Raw genomic sequence first — 17,741 nt, 5'->3', positions numbered from 1 at the left:
CTGTCAGCATTTTACCAGCATTTTCCTCCGTTTTCAGAGTCGGCAGAAGTCAAGAAACCTCCGATGCAGTACTTTTACAAAATGCAGCTGTGTGTCGGGGTTATGTTTAAGCAGATGTAGTATTTCAAGGATTTCTCTTTATACTATAAGCTATAGCCAGATTATTCCATAGGATTATAAGGCTCACTTTTTATACGCATAAGATTGGACTAAAAATAAAAAAAAAACATTAAATGGACCTAAAATTAAGCTATAAGCCTTTGGGCGTTTTCCCACAGGCAAAGATATTGATGGCCCTATATCTATGTGTGTATATAAATATATATACATATCTATATTTATGTCTATCTATATGTTCTGAGTACCCTACTCAGTAGAGCTGCTGTCGGCATGATTGAATGAAGCCTGCAGCTTGACTTGAAGAGCCCCCTCATGCAGGTCTTTTCTAAACACCGGACCCATGTCAGGGTGTAAGGATCCTATTTTTAAACTGAAAAAAAAAATGTTTCCTTAAAAGAGCAAGTCAGGTATATAGTGATCAATGATTATTTAAAAGGCAAATGAAGGCATTCAGCTGGGAGCGCCTAGTTATGAATGTCTTAATTTTAAAGATTTTTTGATTATGTTGCAAAGGTTGCCCAACCGTTTAGCCATTTACTGATAAAAACTAGTGGTCAAATCGAGTTTTATGGTTGCCACTGGCTTTCTTCCACCCTAGAGCTAGGAAACTCCATGCATAGTAGCCTGTTAATAACTGCATGATTAGGGTGTTGAACCAAAACTCTTCCAGTGCTCAGCTCTGCCTCTACCAGCGTGCACCATCGCAACAAACAGTGAAAGGGGGTGGGAGACAATTCGCTGCTAGGGCTGACTAGCCATCATTTTGTGGTGTGGGGATGTCCTGGGGGAGGAGGGGGCGTCAGCTTCCTTTCAGGACAGTACACCTGCATGGATACAGTTCAATCATTGCAGTTTCACACTGGGCCCTCACCCACCGCGCACCCTCTCAACCAGGGCAGCTCACCAGAAATATCCCAGACGCGGACAGTCTGGTCCAGGCTGGCAGATACCACCAGGTCCTCAGAAGGGTGGAACTGGGCACACATCACGTAGTGGTTATGGCCTGTTAGAACACTGTGAGGGGGGACAAAAAGAAAAGCAAAAATGAACATTGAAAAACAGTGCACAACACGCAGCAATTAAAGAGACAGATCCTCAAATTCCCGTTTCTTAGATCCGCTGTGTGAGGAATCACACTTACTGCAGAATCCTGCAGTGCAACCTACCATAATACATATGGACTAGAACCCGCACTTTACTCTTGCCAAGTCACAGGCTGAGTTTTTTTGGTTTTTTTTTTTTTTAGCCTAGTTGCCCACTGAGCCAACCCCCTGCGTTGCCTCATCAACGCAGGTTTCATATGGAGATTCTGTGAGGGCCAGGAAAAAAAACTCCTTCCCCTGCTAATGCTGACTGCAAAACACCATCTACCCAAGAATTTATCTGTGGGGGTTCTCCAGCCCTTTTTCTGTAGTTAATTATCCAATTTTTTGTTTTGTTTTTTTGTTTTTTCCAGACACAAGTCCTAGATTGCCAGTTCCAAACTCGTATAGTCTGATCATCAGAAGCACTCAGGATCCAAGGATACTCCTGGAAGCAAAAAAAAAAAAAAAATCCTAAATCAAGCCAAGCCACTAACACTAGCTCGCTGCTGTGCATGCCAACACCAAAGAATCAGCTTTGCAAGGATTGGGAAGAAGAGGGCCCTGTGCAGGAGCCTTCATAGAAAGGAGTCCTGCCATGTGGTGCACGGACACGGGAAGAGCAAGAGGAAAATAAAACCATGGGACTCACATGATGGAAGAAGGTGGTGCGAATGTAGTCAAGGTGTCCGAGAAGTGTAAAGAGACAGCGACGCAGCTTGTAATTCCAAACCTACAAAAAAAAAAAAAAAAGGAAAAAGTCAAACTGCAGCTTGACGTGACACCATTTTCCTCCTCTCTTCTAATTAAGCAATGTGTCCCCCCACCCCCAGAGCTTTCTTTCATTCCTAGTTGATAAAACATCAAATTTTACATCCCAGCACTGTACGTATTCTATTACAAATGCACAGAAAAAGAAACTATATAAATGCAAAATGTTAACTTTCTTTCCCCTATAATCTTTGAGGTACAAGCAAGGGTCCTGCTAACAGGTCCTATACTAGAATATTATGGGACTGCTATTCTGGGGATGGGGGGGGGACGGGACCATTATCTCACTCACATTTCGACAGGAACATACCAGACCACCATTTCAGCTGAACAAATTCATAGAGTTTAAATTTAAAACGGAAAGCAGAATTTAGTTTTGCAGAATGATTTTTTTCATCGCAAACTGAACCAAGCAGAGGTAAAGGGGTAATTTCATTATAAGATATACAGAGATCAAAACAGAGCATGAGAAGATGTCACTGTCAACTGGTAAGAAGATTAATTAAACAAACAAAAAAAATTATACATAACTGCATCCCAGGTCAACTTTGGAGGCACTGCTGTAATACAATAATTCTCTCTCACTGAGTTCCAATTACATTAAAAACCCCCAAAACATTTTAGAAACCTTGTATGCATGTACATTTTTCCTTTTCCCTCCATTACAGTTTCTGCCTTACTTTGATTTTATAGTCATCCCCTCCAGAGACGAACAGTGGCTGCTGCTTGTGGAAATCAATCCCTCGCACGGGACCTTGATGGATACAGAATTGATTAGTCTTTGCTGAAAAACCACCAACATAATTGCCACCATGCCGTTTTTTTTTAAGCTGCTCTAGAACCAACATGGCTACTACAAGCTTCCAACATGACTGTCGGTGGCTCAATCTTCCCTCTAAAAGTACTACTTAGGGCAGGGGTTCTCAAACCAGTCATCAAGACACCACCTAGCCAGTCAGGTTTGCAGGATATCTACAATGGGGGGCAGTGCATGCAAATTTATCTCATGAACATTCATTGTGGATATCCTGAAAACCAGACCTAATTGTGTCTCTCCAGGATTGGAGTTATCTACCTCTGTCCAAAGAACTGGAGCCCCATGTTATAAATATTAACTGAAGTCTAGTTAGCAGTAGAGAGTGGAGCAGTTGAGAGCTGTTTTGGACCTTGGGCAATTAAAATATTCAAATCATAACTTACCTTTAATCCAGCATTTACAACCCAGTTCTGGAGGCATATTTAACCAGTCTGATTTGAGGGTATTAGTAATGAATATTTATTAGATAGATTTGGATACATTAGAGACCCAGTGCATACAAATCTCTCATATACATATCCAGAAAACTCATCTGGTTAGATATGCCTCCAGGATTGGATTGGCAGTGCTTTAAATAGTTCTCTTCCCCAGATTCCTTCCCATCACCCTACTTAACTTCCTCCGTCAATTTGCTTCTTTTTCTTCTCTCTTTTCCCTCATTTCTGGACCCCTCTACCAATCAAGGCCCCTTGTTATCCCTTCTCCCACTCTGTAACAATATCTTATAAGCAGTGAGTACCAATTCAACTGCTGTGCCTCCCCTTCTCCCTGAAATTTTAGGCACATCGACCTGTAATTTAAATGCTCAGTGACTGCAGCAGTGGTAATGCTGGTCAGCACTGGCAGTCTAGAGCAGGGATTGACTTCTTTGGGCCCCTTACTATTTTAGTCCTTGGGGAAACTGCCCTCTCTGTCTGGCAAAGAACATTTAACACTGTGCCATTTGGCCAGCATAGCTGTATCACCACTGGTTTACTAAACTTATTTCCCCCTTGAATATAAAATGTATGTTTTGAATCACTGCTCTAATAAAATAACCGGGTCCCAGAGTATTCACAGGGGAATCACTACGCATACATTATTTTCCCTTCCCTCTAGAGAAGTCTTTGAACTGCTATCCTAGCTCAGCTACTCACCATCATGTTCGTCAAACTTGTCGATCAGAGTGCACATACGGTAGTCCCAGAGCTGTATGACCCATTGTGCAAGCTGGTCAATATCCAGGGCCGTTTGGGGTGAAAGCTGAGGCCTAGAAAAGAAACAGATGTGCACTGCCGACGCCGAACAGCTCTTATCTCGCGTCTCTAGAACACCCCCCCCGGTACCAATTCTTTCTACGACAGCCGCACGCACACCGGTACCTAACACCGCTGGCCAGCACAGGCCTTCCCGCTACTCCGAGTGAATTCAAGGCGAGAGAAGAGGCAGCCTTGGACTAACCACGGAGACCGGAGTTGACAAAGAGTGCGTATAAGGGGGACCGGCTCCGTGAAATCACACTAACAGGTGTATACTGCACGTTCAGCGGGCAGAGCCTCGCCGCCATGGACAGGCCCCGGGCCCCTCCCGCGTCACCCTCTCACCTTTCACGCGCGCAGATTTGGTCTCGAATTTGGTCAGCATCCTGCCGGCTCCCCGCGCGCCCTTCTCTCCGTGTCTCGCAGGCAACCGGCTGCAGCGGCGGCTCCGGCTCCACGTCAGCGTAGCGGAAGCGCCTGGGCCGCGGCTACCCCGCCACCCACTTCCGCTTCTGCGCCTCGGCGCTCCTCGACCCCCGCCCTTTCCCGGTCCCTCCCAGCACCAGCGAGCCCAGCGGGCGGAGGGAGCGTCTTTCCAGCCACTTCCGGGCGAGGAAAAGCGGAAGTCTGGCTGTGGAACCATGGCGGGTGGCAGCGGGCGGAGGCACCGGGAGCCCCGCGGGGCTTCTCCTCGCACTCTGCAACGTCCTCCTCTTGCTGTCAGGTGAGGCCCACAGCCGCAGGGTCCCGGGTCGGGGAGGTGCGCTGGCTCCCTGGGGTTTAACTGATTACTCCCTCCCATCCCACGCTCTTTCTCCATTCAACTACTGCTCCATTCAAGCACCCGTTTTCTATATCATCTCCCCTCTACCCAGTTATCAACCTCCAGACTGTCTTCACCCATTCACTCCTCACCCCATTCCCCGGTCTCTCCTAACACCTTCCTCTCAGCCTGCATCCTCCATCACTCCGTCCTCTAATCCCCCTCCTCCCCAATCACTGTTTATTCCTCTCTTCACTCCTTCCCCTCCCGCATTCATTCCTCATACTTCTAATCACCTATTACCCTCGCCATCCTCTTTCCAGGTCGCCCCTCCAACCCTCATCCAGTTCATGGTTATCCTTCCCCCCTCCCTCCCTCTCTCTCTTCTCCTTCAGGGATTCGCTACATAGCGGCAGTCACCTGGCCTTCCGATAGAGACTATAGTCCAGTCCTGGATGTTTGATAACTCTTTCCTCCCCCCATCCCCTCCCAATCATAGTGCATTCTGGTACCTGTATTGGAGTATTAAAGGACTACAAATCCCACAGTGCACTTAGATGTAACTTTACGATACGTGAAAAAAAAAAAAAAAAGGAAGTCTCGCTCCAATAATCTGGTCACTTTGCAGCTCTGCGGGTTCACGTTCTTGCAAGAATTTGACACAGAAAAGGAGACTCGGGACCCATTGAGTCTTTACTTTGGATCAATTTCTGGTTCCTTTTCTATCAGTTCTCCTGAGTTTTCGTTAGTTTACTTATGGCCGTTCAGGTTTTTGTTACCAAGAGCGTTGGGTCAAGGATAGGCTTATCTAGTCCTGTGTTTGTACTCTTGACATATATGTGCCTGTTGTAGTCTGGGACTCGTAGTCTCATCTTTTTCAGTATTACAGGTCCGAGGGCATTGGATTATTAATAGATTGCAATATCTTTTATTGTACCAACATAACCAAAAGATGTTTTACATGCAAAGTTTTGAGATCACATGGAAGGGACCCATATGGTCTCGTACCATGTAACAATATGTACCTAAATAATTAATCATGTTAAAAAAAAAATCAGTGAGACCCATGGTTATTATAGAAACATAGAAAGATTAAATGATTTCTTTGCTTCAGTGTTTACTGAAGAGGATGTTGGGGAGGTACCCGTAATGGAGAAGGTTTTCATGGGTAATGATTCAGATGGACTGAATCAAATCACGGTGAACCTAGAAGATGTGGTAGGCCTGATTGACAAACTGAAGAGTAGTAAATCACCTGGACCGGATGGTATACACCCCAGAGTTCTGAAGGAACTAAAAAATGAAATTTCAGACCTATTAGTAAAAATTTGTAACTTATCATTAAAATCATCCATTGTACCTGAAGACTGGAGGATAGCAAATGTAACCCCAATATTTAAAAAGGGCTCCAGGGGCGATCCGGGAAACTACAGACCGGTTAGCCTGACTTCAGTGCCAGGAAAAATAGTGGAAAGTGTTCTAAACATCAAAATCACAGAACATATAGAAAGACATGGTTTAATGGAACAAAGTCAGCATGGCTTTACCCAGGGCAAGTCTTGCCTCACAAATCTGCTTCACTTTTTTGAAGGAGTTAATAAACATGTGGATAAAGGTGAACCGGTAGATATAGTATACTTGGATTTTCAGAAGGCGTTTGACAAAGTTCCTCATGAGAGGCTTCTAGGAAAAGTAAAAAGTCATGGGATAGGTGGCGATGTCCTTTCGTGGATTGCAAACTGGCTAAAAAACAGGAAACAGAGAGTAGGATTAAATGGGCAATTTTCTCAGTGGAAGGGAGTGGACAGTGGAGTGCCTCAGGGATCTGTATTGGGACCCTTACTGTTCAATATATTTATAAATGATCTGGAAAGAAATACGACGAGTGAGATAATCAAATTTGCAGATGACACAAAATTGTGCAGAGTAGTTAAATCACAAGCAGATTGTGATAAATTGCAGGAAGACCTTGTGAGACTGGAAAATTGGGCATCCAAATGGCAGATGAAATTTAATGTGGATAAGTGCAAGGTGATGCATATAGGGAAAAATAACCCATGCTATAATTACACGATGTTGGGTTCCATATTAGGTGCTACAACCCAAGAAAGAGATCTAGGTGTCATAGTGGATAACACATTGAAATCGTCGGTTCAGTGTGCTGCGGCAGTCAAAAAAGCAAACAGAATGTTGGGAATTATTAGAAAAGGAATGATGAATAAAACGGAAAATGTCATAATGCCTCTGTATCGCTCCATGGTGAGACCGCACCTTGAATACTGTGTACAATTCTGGTCGCCGCATCTCAAAAAAGATATAATTGCGATGGAGAAGGTACAGAGAAGGGCTACCAAATGATAAGGGGAATGGAACAACTCCCCTATGAGGAAAGACTAAAGAGGTTAGGACTTTTCAGCTTGGAGAAGAGATGACTGAGGGGGGATATGATAGAGGTGTTTAAAATCATGAGAGGTCTAGAACGGGTAGATGTGAATCGGTTATTTACTCTTTTGGATAGTAGAAGGACTAGGGGACACTCCATGAAGTTAGCATGGGGCACATTTAAAACTAATCAGAGAAAGTTCTTTTTTACTCAACGCACAATTAAACTCTGGAATTTGTTGCCAGAGAATGTGGTTCGTGCAGTTAGTATAGCTGTGTTTAAAAAAGGATTGGATAAGTTCTTGGAGGAGAAGGCCATTACCTGCTATTAAGTTCACTTAGAGAATAGCCACTGCCATTAGCAATGGTTACATGGAATAGACTTAGTTTTTGGGTACTTGCCAGGTTCTTATGGCCTGGATTGGCCACTGTTGGAAACAGGATGCTGGGCTTGATGGACCCTTGGTCTGACCCAGTATGGCATTTTCTTATGTTCTTATGTTCTTATAGAAATGACTACAGAAAAGGATCAAATGGTCCATCCAATCTGCCCAGTAAGCCTGTGCTGTATATGTTACCCCATGTTTATATTCCCTGCTATGCCTTGCTTGAAGCATAGAACAATGTTTGAGTTGCATCATAGTAACAGTCTTGTTGTTTAAGGGTAGTAACCGCCGCATCAGCAAGTTACCCCCATACTTGTTTCCCCAGACCCAAAAAGTTGGGGCTCGGTTGCTGAACAAATCCAATTCCCCTTCTCCCCCTTTTGTTGAAGCAGAGAGCAATGATAGAGTTGTATCAACAGCATCAAGGCTTGTTGGTTAAGGGTAATAACTGCCATACCAATACGTTATTTCATGCACTCTTTCTTCATTAATAGGGACGGACCCAAAAAACAAAGCGGTAGCCGATCCAGTGAGCTGTGTAACAGTGACGACAATAGGAATCGGATGATAACAAGCCCTTTATTAAAATGCCCGACTCTGGCCGAGTTTCGCTCCCTTGCACAGAGCTGCCTCAGGGGCAATTCATTTTACCAGGACTTGATTTGATCAATGCAGAAAAATTGTATTGATTGTGCCTTCAGTGCCGATGTATTTTCAATCAAATAGACTTGATCTAATCAGCGTAGTGTTGCTACGTAATAGCTGCTTTGAGGTAAAACCGTTCTAATTTGAAATGACGAGCCGTGACTTAGCTGGTCAAGAGCTTGACCAGCTAAGTCACGGCTCGTCATTTCAAATTAGTCAAGTATAGAACGGTTTTACCTCAAAGCAGCTATTACGTAGCAACACTACGCTGATTAGATCAAGTCTATTTGATTGAAAATACATCGGCACTGAAGGCACAATCAATACAATTTTTCTGCATTGATCAAATCAAGTCCTGGTAAAATGAATTGCCCCTGAGGCAGCTCTGTGCAAGGGAGCGAAACTCGGCCAGAGTCGGGCATTTTAATAAAGGGCTTGTTATCATCCGATTCCTATTGTCGTCACTCTTTTCTTCATTTCCATCCTTTAGCCTTTAGGGTTTCACAGTATAGCATTGTAATAGCAAGCTTACAGTGCTATCTATGCATGAAGATTTCTTGGACAAAGAATCGTTGCATTATGATTGTCAAGAGTTTGTAGGACTGTAATTATATAACTTCAGTTCACAATCCTCATGAACTGCCTCACATGCTGCAAGAATTCAATGACTCTGTCTAGCGTTTGCTTGAGGCAATGTAACCATGAATGCGCCCAGGAAAGCTGAAACCCCCAGCCTTACTGTACTCTCCTCTCAAGCTTTCCTGAGTTACGGCTTCCCAGACTGCTTCAAAGCATGAGAGAGAGAGAGGCAGGCAGTCTTGGCTTTCTAACATTTCTCCCACTGCTTTCTTAGTAGACTATAATTTATTTATTTAGCATTTTTATATACCGATTTTCCAGTAACAGAATTACTAATCAAGTCGGTTTACATTTTAAACAATAACATGACAGGAGGATGTCTTACAATAAACAGGAAGATTGAACTTGGATAAATAATTGGGGTTAACAACATAAAGCTACATCTTTAGTCTTTAGTCTTGATCATTTATAATAACTTTATTAGAGCAACAGGAGAATAATCAAAACGTTATCTAAGCTTAATATCTTGCTTATCCAGTCCTGGCATGGCTCTGGGTGCCACCCGGGTCTTTTTCAGGTCTTCTATCCTCACAGTGACACACATGCATTTATTTTATCTACTGTCTATACTTTGGTTAAAGAACCAATCAGATTGCAAGTAAAAGGCTATAAGAGATTGGTGAAGGAACTGCCTGGCCCATCCAGTCTGTGTCTGCATGGTGCTCAACATAACAGTATACCATTCTGTTTCTTCATTAAGACCTTCTGGAACTATTTGTTTATTTTTAAAGTAAAGATCTGGTATTGATCTCCCCCTCTCCACAATGGCTGTTTCCTAATTAAGCAACAGCAATGCTTTGAAGAAAAGTGATATGCAAATGTATTACTAACCAACTTCTACCACACAGTTCACTGAAGCAGCAGTTCTGTCAATGATTACATAAAAACTTGATTGTTGCTTTTATAAATACACAGAATATAATGGCAGAGGAGGAGCGCTAGGCTGCATTACTCCATCCATTTTCATTCCTAGTGCAGTATCATAGATCCCAGTAGATCTCTGGCTTTTCCCTCACTTCTTTGCCACTAAAGATCGTCTGTACTTGTCCCAGGTACCCCCTCCTGCAGAGGGGGTACTGGTATATATGGTTACGCCCCTCGAAGTCTATTCTGACTCCATCTGCTGGACGGGGGACATAACCCACCGTCTGGACTGAGCCTGGTACTACAGGAACGAAAATTAGCAGGTAAGGAATAATTTTCTTTTAAAGGGAAACTGTTATTCAGAGAAGATCTGGAGCAGTTAATGAAGCATTTGGGAGAATCGAAAGGGAATAAGTTGTGTGAGGATAAGAAGACTTTTCCTGCCTCGATCTCGCTTTTGAGATATGAGAAGATTTTGCTCCATCAGAAGTTCTTCAGCTTTAGTGCAAAAGCAAGACATGGGAAGGCAGCAGTCCTTTTGGGGGACACTCAGACCTTGGGACAGTTCTGGCCAGGAGGCTGGAAGGACTAAGACCTCCCAATGAGGTCATGCGGGTCCACTCTTCCTTGGGGGGGGGGGTGTGGAGATTAGCCCTCTTTTAGGAGGTCACGGTGCAGCAATGGGTTCTGTAAGTGATAAGAGACTGCTACGCTTTAGAATGTTCTCGCCCTCTCAAAGAAACCTATGTGAGGTCCCATTGTGCTTCCCGCGTCAAGCGAGAGATTGTTCAGGATACGTTGCAGCGGCTGTGGCGCCTGGACACTGTTGTCCCAGTTCCCCCCCCCCCAGAGGAATGAGGAAGAGGAAGGTACTCTGAACTTCGTGGTTCCCAAAAAGAAGGGCACTTTTCAGCCCATCCTCGAGCTACAGAAGGTCAATGCGGTGCTGTGGGCAGGGCCGGAAGAAGCAGTAGGTGCCCTAGGCCTGGGCCTAGCTCACCGACCATTAGGGGGTGTGAGCCATGTGGGGCCATCTCCACTCACGGCCCAAAAAACTAAAAGGAAGGAGTCGGGGCGGCGACCAGGGGTAGGGGGGGTGTCTGTACGACCGGGGGGGGGGGGGGGGGGGGCGCGGGGTGGCAGCGCAAAGCAGAAAGTGCCTAGGGTGCCTAATCCCCTTGCACCGGCCCTGGCTGCGGGTCCCACGTTTTCAAATGGAGACGCGAACTGTGATAGCAGCGGATCGCAAAGGGGAGTTTCTGGAGTCGTTTGATTTAGCAGAGGCCTATCTGCACATCCCGATACATTCTGACCATCTGAAGTTTCTGTGGTTCATGGTGCTAGGAGAGCATTTTCAGTTTCATGCTCTGCTCTTCAGGGTGGCGATTTTGAGTTACCGCAGTCTCTGGACTGGGTAGTGGACCTGGCAAAGAGCCATCTGGAGCCCCCCCCCCCCCCCCAGTCGTTGGAATATCTGGGGGCATGGTTTGATACCCGAATAGGCAAGGTGTTCCCTACCTTGGACAGGATTGTGAAGTTTCAGTCTCAGGTGCTTCATCTGCTGCATCTTGCTGATCCCAGGGTCTGGGATTATTTGCAGGTCCTGAGTTCTATGGCATCTATGCTGGGGTTAGTTCCTTGGGCACTTGCTCACATGCGGCCGCTACAGAGGGCACTTTTGTCCCATTGGAATCCACTATTGGAGGAGTTTTAGCTTCCTTTGCCACTTCAGGGTGGTTCCAGGTCCAGTCTTTCGTGGTGGCTTTCATATCCCAGTTTGGAGAGAGGAGCAGAACTGGAGATTCTGGACTGGGTGGTAGTGACCACAGATGCCAGCCTCAAAGTTTGGGGGGGCTGTGTGTCAAGGACAGGCAGCCCAGGGTCCGTAATCGGTAGTAGAAGTGTCCTGGTTGATCAGTCGTTTAGAAACAAGGGTGGTGCGTAAGGTGTTAGTGACCTTCTTTCTGCAGATTCAAGGGCAGACAGTACAAGTTTTCTCTGACAATGTGACTGTGGCATATATCAGTCATCAGAGCAGGACAAAGAGTCGTCTGGTGGCTTGGGATCCCCAAGAACTTTTTATCTGGGCGGAGAAACATCTAGCAGGCTTAGCGGCCTCTCACGTGGCCAGAGTGGACAATAAGCAGGCAGATTATCTCAGCAGGCAGCAGCTGGATCTGGGAGAGTGGGAGTTGTCAGTAGAGGCCTTTGCTCTCATTCAGATCAGGTGGGGCAGGCCCCAGTTTGACCTAATGGCATTGCAAGGCAATACCAAGGCGGAGCAGTTCTTCAGCCTCAGGAGAAAGGTTGGTTCAGAAGAGTTCAATGCTCTGGTGCAACCTTTGCCGACAAAGCTTCTGCTGTATGTGTTTCCCCCATGGCCTTTTGTGGTTTGCGGATCTGGTTCATCTCGCGATAGACGGTCCCATCCGATTGTCTCATCTGCAGGAGTTGCTGCATCAGGGCAGATCACTTTTGAGAGGTGGCACTTGTATTGAAAGGATACTCAAAGCAGGTAATCACTTTGCTTGAGGCTAGGAGGCCAGCCACTTCTCTGGCTTATATCAGAGTTTGGAGAGTTTTTGGGTTGTGGTGTATTGAGGAAGGTTTAGAGCCTTTGCAAGTGAACATTTCTCAGGTCTTAGCCTTTTTGCAAAGGGGCTTGTCAAAGGGACTGACTTACAATTCGCTTTGAGTGCAGGTGATAGCCTTAGGATGTCTTCGAGGTAAGCTTCAGGGGGGCCGTTGGCCTCCCATCTGGACGTCATTCGTTTTCTGAAAGGTGCAAAGCATTTGCATCTGCCGGTCTGTAGGATGTGTCCATCGTGGAACCTTAATCTAGTGCTTAGGGTTCTGTGCGGACCCACCTTTTTAAAGGTTGAGAAGGGCGTCTTTGAAAGATTTTACCCTGAAGGCCATCCTCTTGCTGGTGATTTGTTTGGCCAGGCAGATTTCAGAGCTTCAAGCCTGGTCATATAGGGATCCCTTTTTGAAGATTTTGGATGATGGCGTATAGTTCCTTCCTTGTTACCGAAGGTTGTTTCTGCTTTTCATCTCAACCAGATGGTGGAGCTGCCAGCCTTTTGTCGTCGGATATGTCACACACGAGGGAGCTGCCCTTGCTGGATGTTCGTTGATTCTGTTGTGTTATCTTAAGGTCACGAACAGTTTTCGACGTTCACTTCACCTCTTTGGCTTGTTCAGAGGAGCAAGGAAGGGAAGTAGGGCTTCCAAGGCCACGATTGCGTGATGATTGAAAGCGATTTTTTTTTGCCTTATCTCTGTAAGGGATGAACCATTCCAGAGGGGGTTGTGTGCGGATTCAACTAGGGCTCAGGCTGCCTCTTGGGCGGAGTGTCAGCTGGTCTCGCTGCAGGAGATTTGTCTGGCAGCGACTTGGTCTTCGCTGCACACTTATACCAGACATTACCAGTTGGATGTTCGGAGTCCAGAGGAGGCTATGTTTGGGGAGAGTGTGTTGTGCGCGGGTCTTTTGGGTTTCCACCCAGTGTAGGGGGGAACTTGGGTACATCCCACTTGTCTGGACTGATCTGGGATATGAACAGGAAAGGAAAATTGGTTCTTACCGGCTAATTTTCATTCTCGGAATACCCCAGACCAGCCCAGAAGCCCTTCCTTTTCAAAAGACTATTCTTGCTTCTATATGCTAATGCTGCAGAATTTAATTTACGATGATTGTGAATATATATGTCATTGATGGTTGAAGGCTTTTTCTCGCTAAGAGGTGGGAGCTCCAATTTTGGTTCTCTGCTCGCCCTACAATGAGGTGTGTTAAGTTTTGAAACAAAGGATCTTGGCCTGGGTACAGTGCCTGAAAAGTTTTTATTCTCTGCCTCCATCTGCTGGTAGGGATGCAAAACCCACTTGTCTGGACTGATCTGTGGTACCCCAGGAACGAAAATTAGATAACCAATTTTCCTTTACTTTTTTCCCCCTTTTGATCCTGTATTATCAAGACCTCTCACTTCAAAATGCATTAACTGCTACCCAATGATGTTTCAGTGCATATGGGTTGCATTTAACGAGCGATTCGTACATGGTTGGACCACCGTACTTGCCTCAACATTCTTTTGATGTGTTAAAATGAGCTATTATCGAACAAATTATGCATATTAAATAGACTAACAAACTAAGGGCTTGATTTACTAAGGGTTTTTTTTTCCCATTCTATAACTATAAGAAAAAGGTTAGTAAACTGGGCCCTAAGTTATTTCTGAGGTTGGATTTCTGCAAGTCAGGTAAACTATATTTTGACTAAACCTTGTGACCCTAGAGCTTCTGAAAGGTGCTGTGGATCTGTACTGCTCACAAAGCAGACATGATCATTTAAACATGTCACCCAAAACGTGGCGCCCTCCAGTCATGCTCTCTAACATGGCGAGGCACTAATTCATTACGATTCAGGGAAGAGCACCTTGGAAGTCTTCTATCCAGGTACTGGCCAAGCCTGCTCCCTTTAGGGTTATGAGATCTTCTAGGGTTCAGTCAAGGATTATGACTGAAGGCAATCCCAATCTAACATTCTCGGGCCTGTTTCCTTCTTTCTAGGCTCGAGTCGGGGTAATTCTGTGGAGAGGAAAATCTACATCCCACTGAACAAGACTGCACCCTGCGTCCGTCTCATGAATGCCACCCACCAGATAGGCTGTCAATGTGAGTGCATATGTATACCAAAGCTCTGAAAACAGAAGTTGAATATTGTTTTTATAAATTGTTACCCGTCGCGAACATAATATAGGTAATATAGTGGGCAATAAGTGTTCTATACATAGAACTTATTATATTGTGTATTTTTTTTGTGATGTGCTGCCACCTGATGGTTGTATTGATTAACTCAGGTAATTTTTAAGCACTATATACTGTATATCCTTTAATCCGATAGGTTATGGAAGCTGCATTAAGGGAGATTTGCCCTACTGTAGTGTGATCCTCTGTGTTTTTTATGTCCTGACTCAGGATGTAACTTTTCTCCCGTTGGTCACCCCTAGGCAGCTCAGGACATTATGGGGAAGTTTTTTTTCTTGGGAAAGAATTCTCCATCTTACGCAAAGGCTCTGAGCTAAGACTGCTGCACCAGTTGTAGCCTCTATCTCCCATTGCTTTTTACACTCATTCATCAGTAGAAATATTTAAAGTAAGACTGAGCTGCAACACTGACATTTATTTATTTTTAAATTTTTATAATCTGCCTTCTGGAGAAGCAGAAGACAGAGCACAACCATAAACGGATTGCAATAAATCTTAGTTATTTTAGTGTTTGTCCAGCTGTTTTCAATATTTTGGAAGTTGAGGCAAGCCCGTCTTTGTCTATGAAGCTGGGTCGGTATTTATTTGTTGGGAGGGGTTGCGGTGCACATGTGACTGCATTTTCCCTTCTCTTGGCAGCCTCCATGAATGGCGACACCGGAGTGATCCACCTGGTGGAGAAGGAACAGGACCTGCAGTGGGTGCTGGCAGACGGACTAACCCCGCCTTACATGGTTGTGCTGGATGGAGAGCTCTTCACCAGGTAATGAGCCCGTCGCACGGTCAGTCTGTCCGCAGCCGCCCTTCACGTCTGTGCAAGGTCAGGCTAGGATCCCCCAGCCAGGGAGGAAGCTTTAAGAATTCCATTGCTGGACCGGGAAAAGGCTCGTCCGAGCTTCCCCCATTCACCGGTTCTCATCTGTTGAATGGAACGATCTGAATATTGCACTTAAATGCCGCCGCTCTGAAGCAGCGCCGTAGATCCAGTGGTCGGCAGAGAGAGAGCTGTGAAACTGGAGAGGCTCAGCTTAGAGTGTCCCCCGACTGCTGCTCACCGACTCCCACCATTCTCACTGGTGAATGGCCCTCCCTCAAACCGACTAAAAGTACCCACGTTATTCAACCATGCAGGTATTTTTAACTATATTCAGAGACGGAAACTCCTGTGGGAGAAAACGGAGGGACGATTGCATCCCTCCCTTGCTTCCCCCGCCTTCTGCTAGATTAACTTCCACCAGACTCCGCGCTTTCAGCTGCTGTGCCCCGAAGCTACGGAACAGGTTACTGCTACCCTTCCGCTTTGAGATATCTTATGTCGCTTTCAGGAAAAGTTAGGGCGCGGCTCTTTAACCAGGCATTCCCTTAAATCCACTTTGATTACTGTGACGTTTGTGAGACCTGTGAAAACAAAGATCACGATGGAAGGCTACAAACCCCTCTCCTCACAGCTTATTCCCTATGATCATTGTAACTAGGGCTCTGTGTCAGGAATTTTAATCTAATTTTGACTTGTAATCCTTCTTGAGACCAGCTTGGTAAAGGCAGAGGGTCCAATCTTTTATAAAATAAATAAAAATGAATAATTTTCACCCCTCTTTGCTGTATTTTCCATGGGGGAAAAAAAAAATAGAGTGCAGAATCCGTGGATCAAAGTGAAAGCGGGCTGGTGCTTTCTCTCTGAAAACAGGAGGGCTTTGTCCCGGGGCGGAGAGTCTGGCACATCCCTGCCGTGTGAGCTTCACGTGACTTTGCCTCCTTGTGTTCGGTCTGAGATTGTAAACTCTTTGGGGGAGGAGCTTTATAGTCGTCGGCGCTGTGCATGTGGCAGCGGCCAGACAAGGAATTATCTCTCTTAATGATATCCTAACTTGGCAGGTAGTTGAGGTTGCATCCGAAGCTAAATTTGAATAAAACAGAACTGACATTATTTTCTTGTAAAGAGCTGTGTACGCTGGAGGGTGCGTTAGGAACAGTTAATATCTTCCTCCGGCATTCGTTTTGTGATATCTCATTGTAAGTGAGGCGTGTCCGTCACCTAATGCCAAATGCAAGCTGCACTCCCTCGCGGACACGGTTAACCAACGTGAGCGTTAGGCAGCGCCATGCTCGGAGCCTCTGGCGGCACACGGTATCCATCTTGGGATTTCTCCTGCATGGAGCTTTTCATAGCGCCTTGTGTCCACTTGTCCGACCCTTTCCTGCTTTTTTTTTTTTTCCATGCCAGGGAGGTGATGCAGAAGTTGAAAGGTACCTCCCGAGTAGCCGGCGTGGCCGTTTCCCAGCGCCGACCCACCAAAGGCTTTTCCCCGGACTCTACGTGCCCCAACGACGGCTTTGGTAAGAAAGTTTGGATAAAGGAGAGCTAAACCTATTGAAATAATAATGGAAGCAGCCCTGTTGTAATCAGCAAGCACCGTCAGGAGGGATCCTAAACGTGCAAATCGTGTGCTTGTAAGAATTCAGCAAAGTGACATCAGAAGAGCTAAATCTTCCCCTCTTAATTCAAAACGGTTTTATTAATAAAAAAAAAAATAAAAGGCCAACAGCATTACAGCAACACGCAAGATACAATAAAGGTGTTACAGACTAAGAAAAATGCCAGCAAACATAAGACCAGTGATTGGCCCGTTCTTCCCCTCCTTTAAGCTTAGCATTTCCATTCCAGCTGTTCTATGCTGAGGCTCCCAGGCTTTATTTTTAATTAATTGACTTATATTCCGATTTTTTTTGGCCCTTCCAAGCGGATTACGTTCAGGTACGGTGGTTATTTCCTGTCCCCAGAGGGCTCACAGTCTCCTAGATGGATGCGCTAAGCTGCGATAAGACGATGTCTCAAGACACTGGGGCAGGGATGGAAGGGAGCAGTAGTGAATCAATCCCCCCTGTTTCTGCTCTCTCTCTCTCTCGAGGCATTTATAACAGCACCCGTGGGCCCGAGTACGCTCACTGTAACAGGACGGCCTGGAACCCCCTGGGGAATGGACTGTCTTTTGAGGATTTCCAGTTTCCCATCTTCCTGCTTCAGGATGAAAATGAGACGCAGGTCATCAAGCAGGTAAGCGTCCTCTACGTGCCTAACGCCAGACTTAATATCCTTTGCACCGGTCGCCTCCGGAAGAGGTTGCCGGAAGCCCGGAAGGTTCTAGACGAGCACTGGCCGATTCCTCGGTCTTGGGCACGGTTTGTGCCGGCGTGCAGCCGTCTGTCACCCTGCTTTTGTGGCGTTTGCCAGCGTTTAGCCGGGAGAGTTTTGCGCAGTTTGTAGCC

At 45.7% G+C, this 17,741-nt stretch overlaps 2 protein-coding genes across 2 annotated transcripts in view; one reads left to right on the top strand and one right to left on the bottom strand.

Moving 5' to 3' along the window:
- Window positions 1-515: 515 nt before the first annotated feature.
- Window positions 516-4,572, bottom strand: LOC115082479 (coatomer subunit alpha-like). The gene is made up of 6 exons (XM_029586702.1): window positions 4,374-4,572; window positions 3,927-4,039; window positions 2,654-2,727; window positions 1,855-1,935; window positions 1,574-1,650; window positions 516-1,134 (listed from the first exon to the last, which is right to left on the bottom strand). The coding sequence occupies exons 2-6, from the start codon at window positions 3,961-3,963 to the stop codon at window positions 975-977; spliced, it is 429 nt and encodes a 142-aa protein (XP_029442562.1). The 5' UTR covers window positions 3,964-4,039; window positions 4,374-4,572; the 3' UTR covers window positions 516-974.
- Window positions 4,573-4,636: 64 nt separating this feature from the next.
- LOC115082478 (nicastrin-like) overlaps window positions 4,637-17,741 on the top strand; it is a 51,092-nt gene continuing 37,987 nt past the window's right edge. Inside the window, exons 1-5 of the mRNA XM_029586701.1 lie at window positions 4,637-4,752; window positions 14,277-14,381; window positions 15,114-15,237; window positions 16,699-16,811; window positions 17,384-17,529. Coding sequence (XP_029442561.1) covers window positions 14,351-14,381; window positions 15,114-15,237; window positions 16,699-16,811; window positions 17,384-17,529 — 414 coding nt within the window. The 5' untranslated portion in view covers window positions 4,637-4,752; window positions 14,277-14,350. The remainder of the gene's footprint in view (window positions 4,753-14,276; window positions 14,382-15,113; window positions 15,238-16,698; window positions 16,812-17,383; window positions 17,530-17,741) is intronic.

The sequence above is a fragment of the Rhinatrema bivittatum genome, unplaced genomic scaffold (genome assembly GCF_901001135.1).
Source record: "Rhinatrema bivittatum unplaced genomic scaffold, aRhiBiv1.1, whole genome shotgun sequence".
NCBI lineage: Eukaryota > Metazoa > Chordata > Amphibia > Gymnophiona > Rhinatrematidae > Rhinatrema > Rhinatrema bivittatum.
The sequence above is the reverse complement of the archived record's forward strand: the minus strand, read 5'-3'. Positions and strand labels throughout refer to the sequence as shown.

Coding starts and splice junctions, on each gene's coding strand:
- LOC115082479 (XM_029586702.1), bottom strand. CDS start 3,963: ATGTGCACTCTGATCGACAAGTTTGACGAACATGATG. Junction 1,936..2,653: donor GGGATGACTATAAAATCAAA/GTAAGGCAGAAA, acceptor TTTTTTTTGTAG/GTTTGGAATTACAAGCTGCG. Junction 1,651..1,854: donor GCACCACCTTCTTCCATCAT/GTGAGTCCCATG, acceptor TTTTGCTTCCAG/GAGTATCCTTGGATCCTGAG.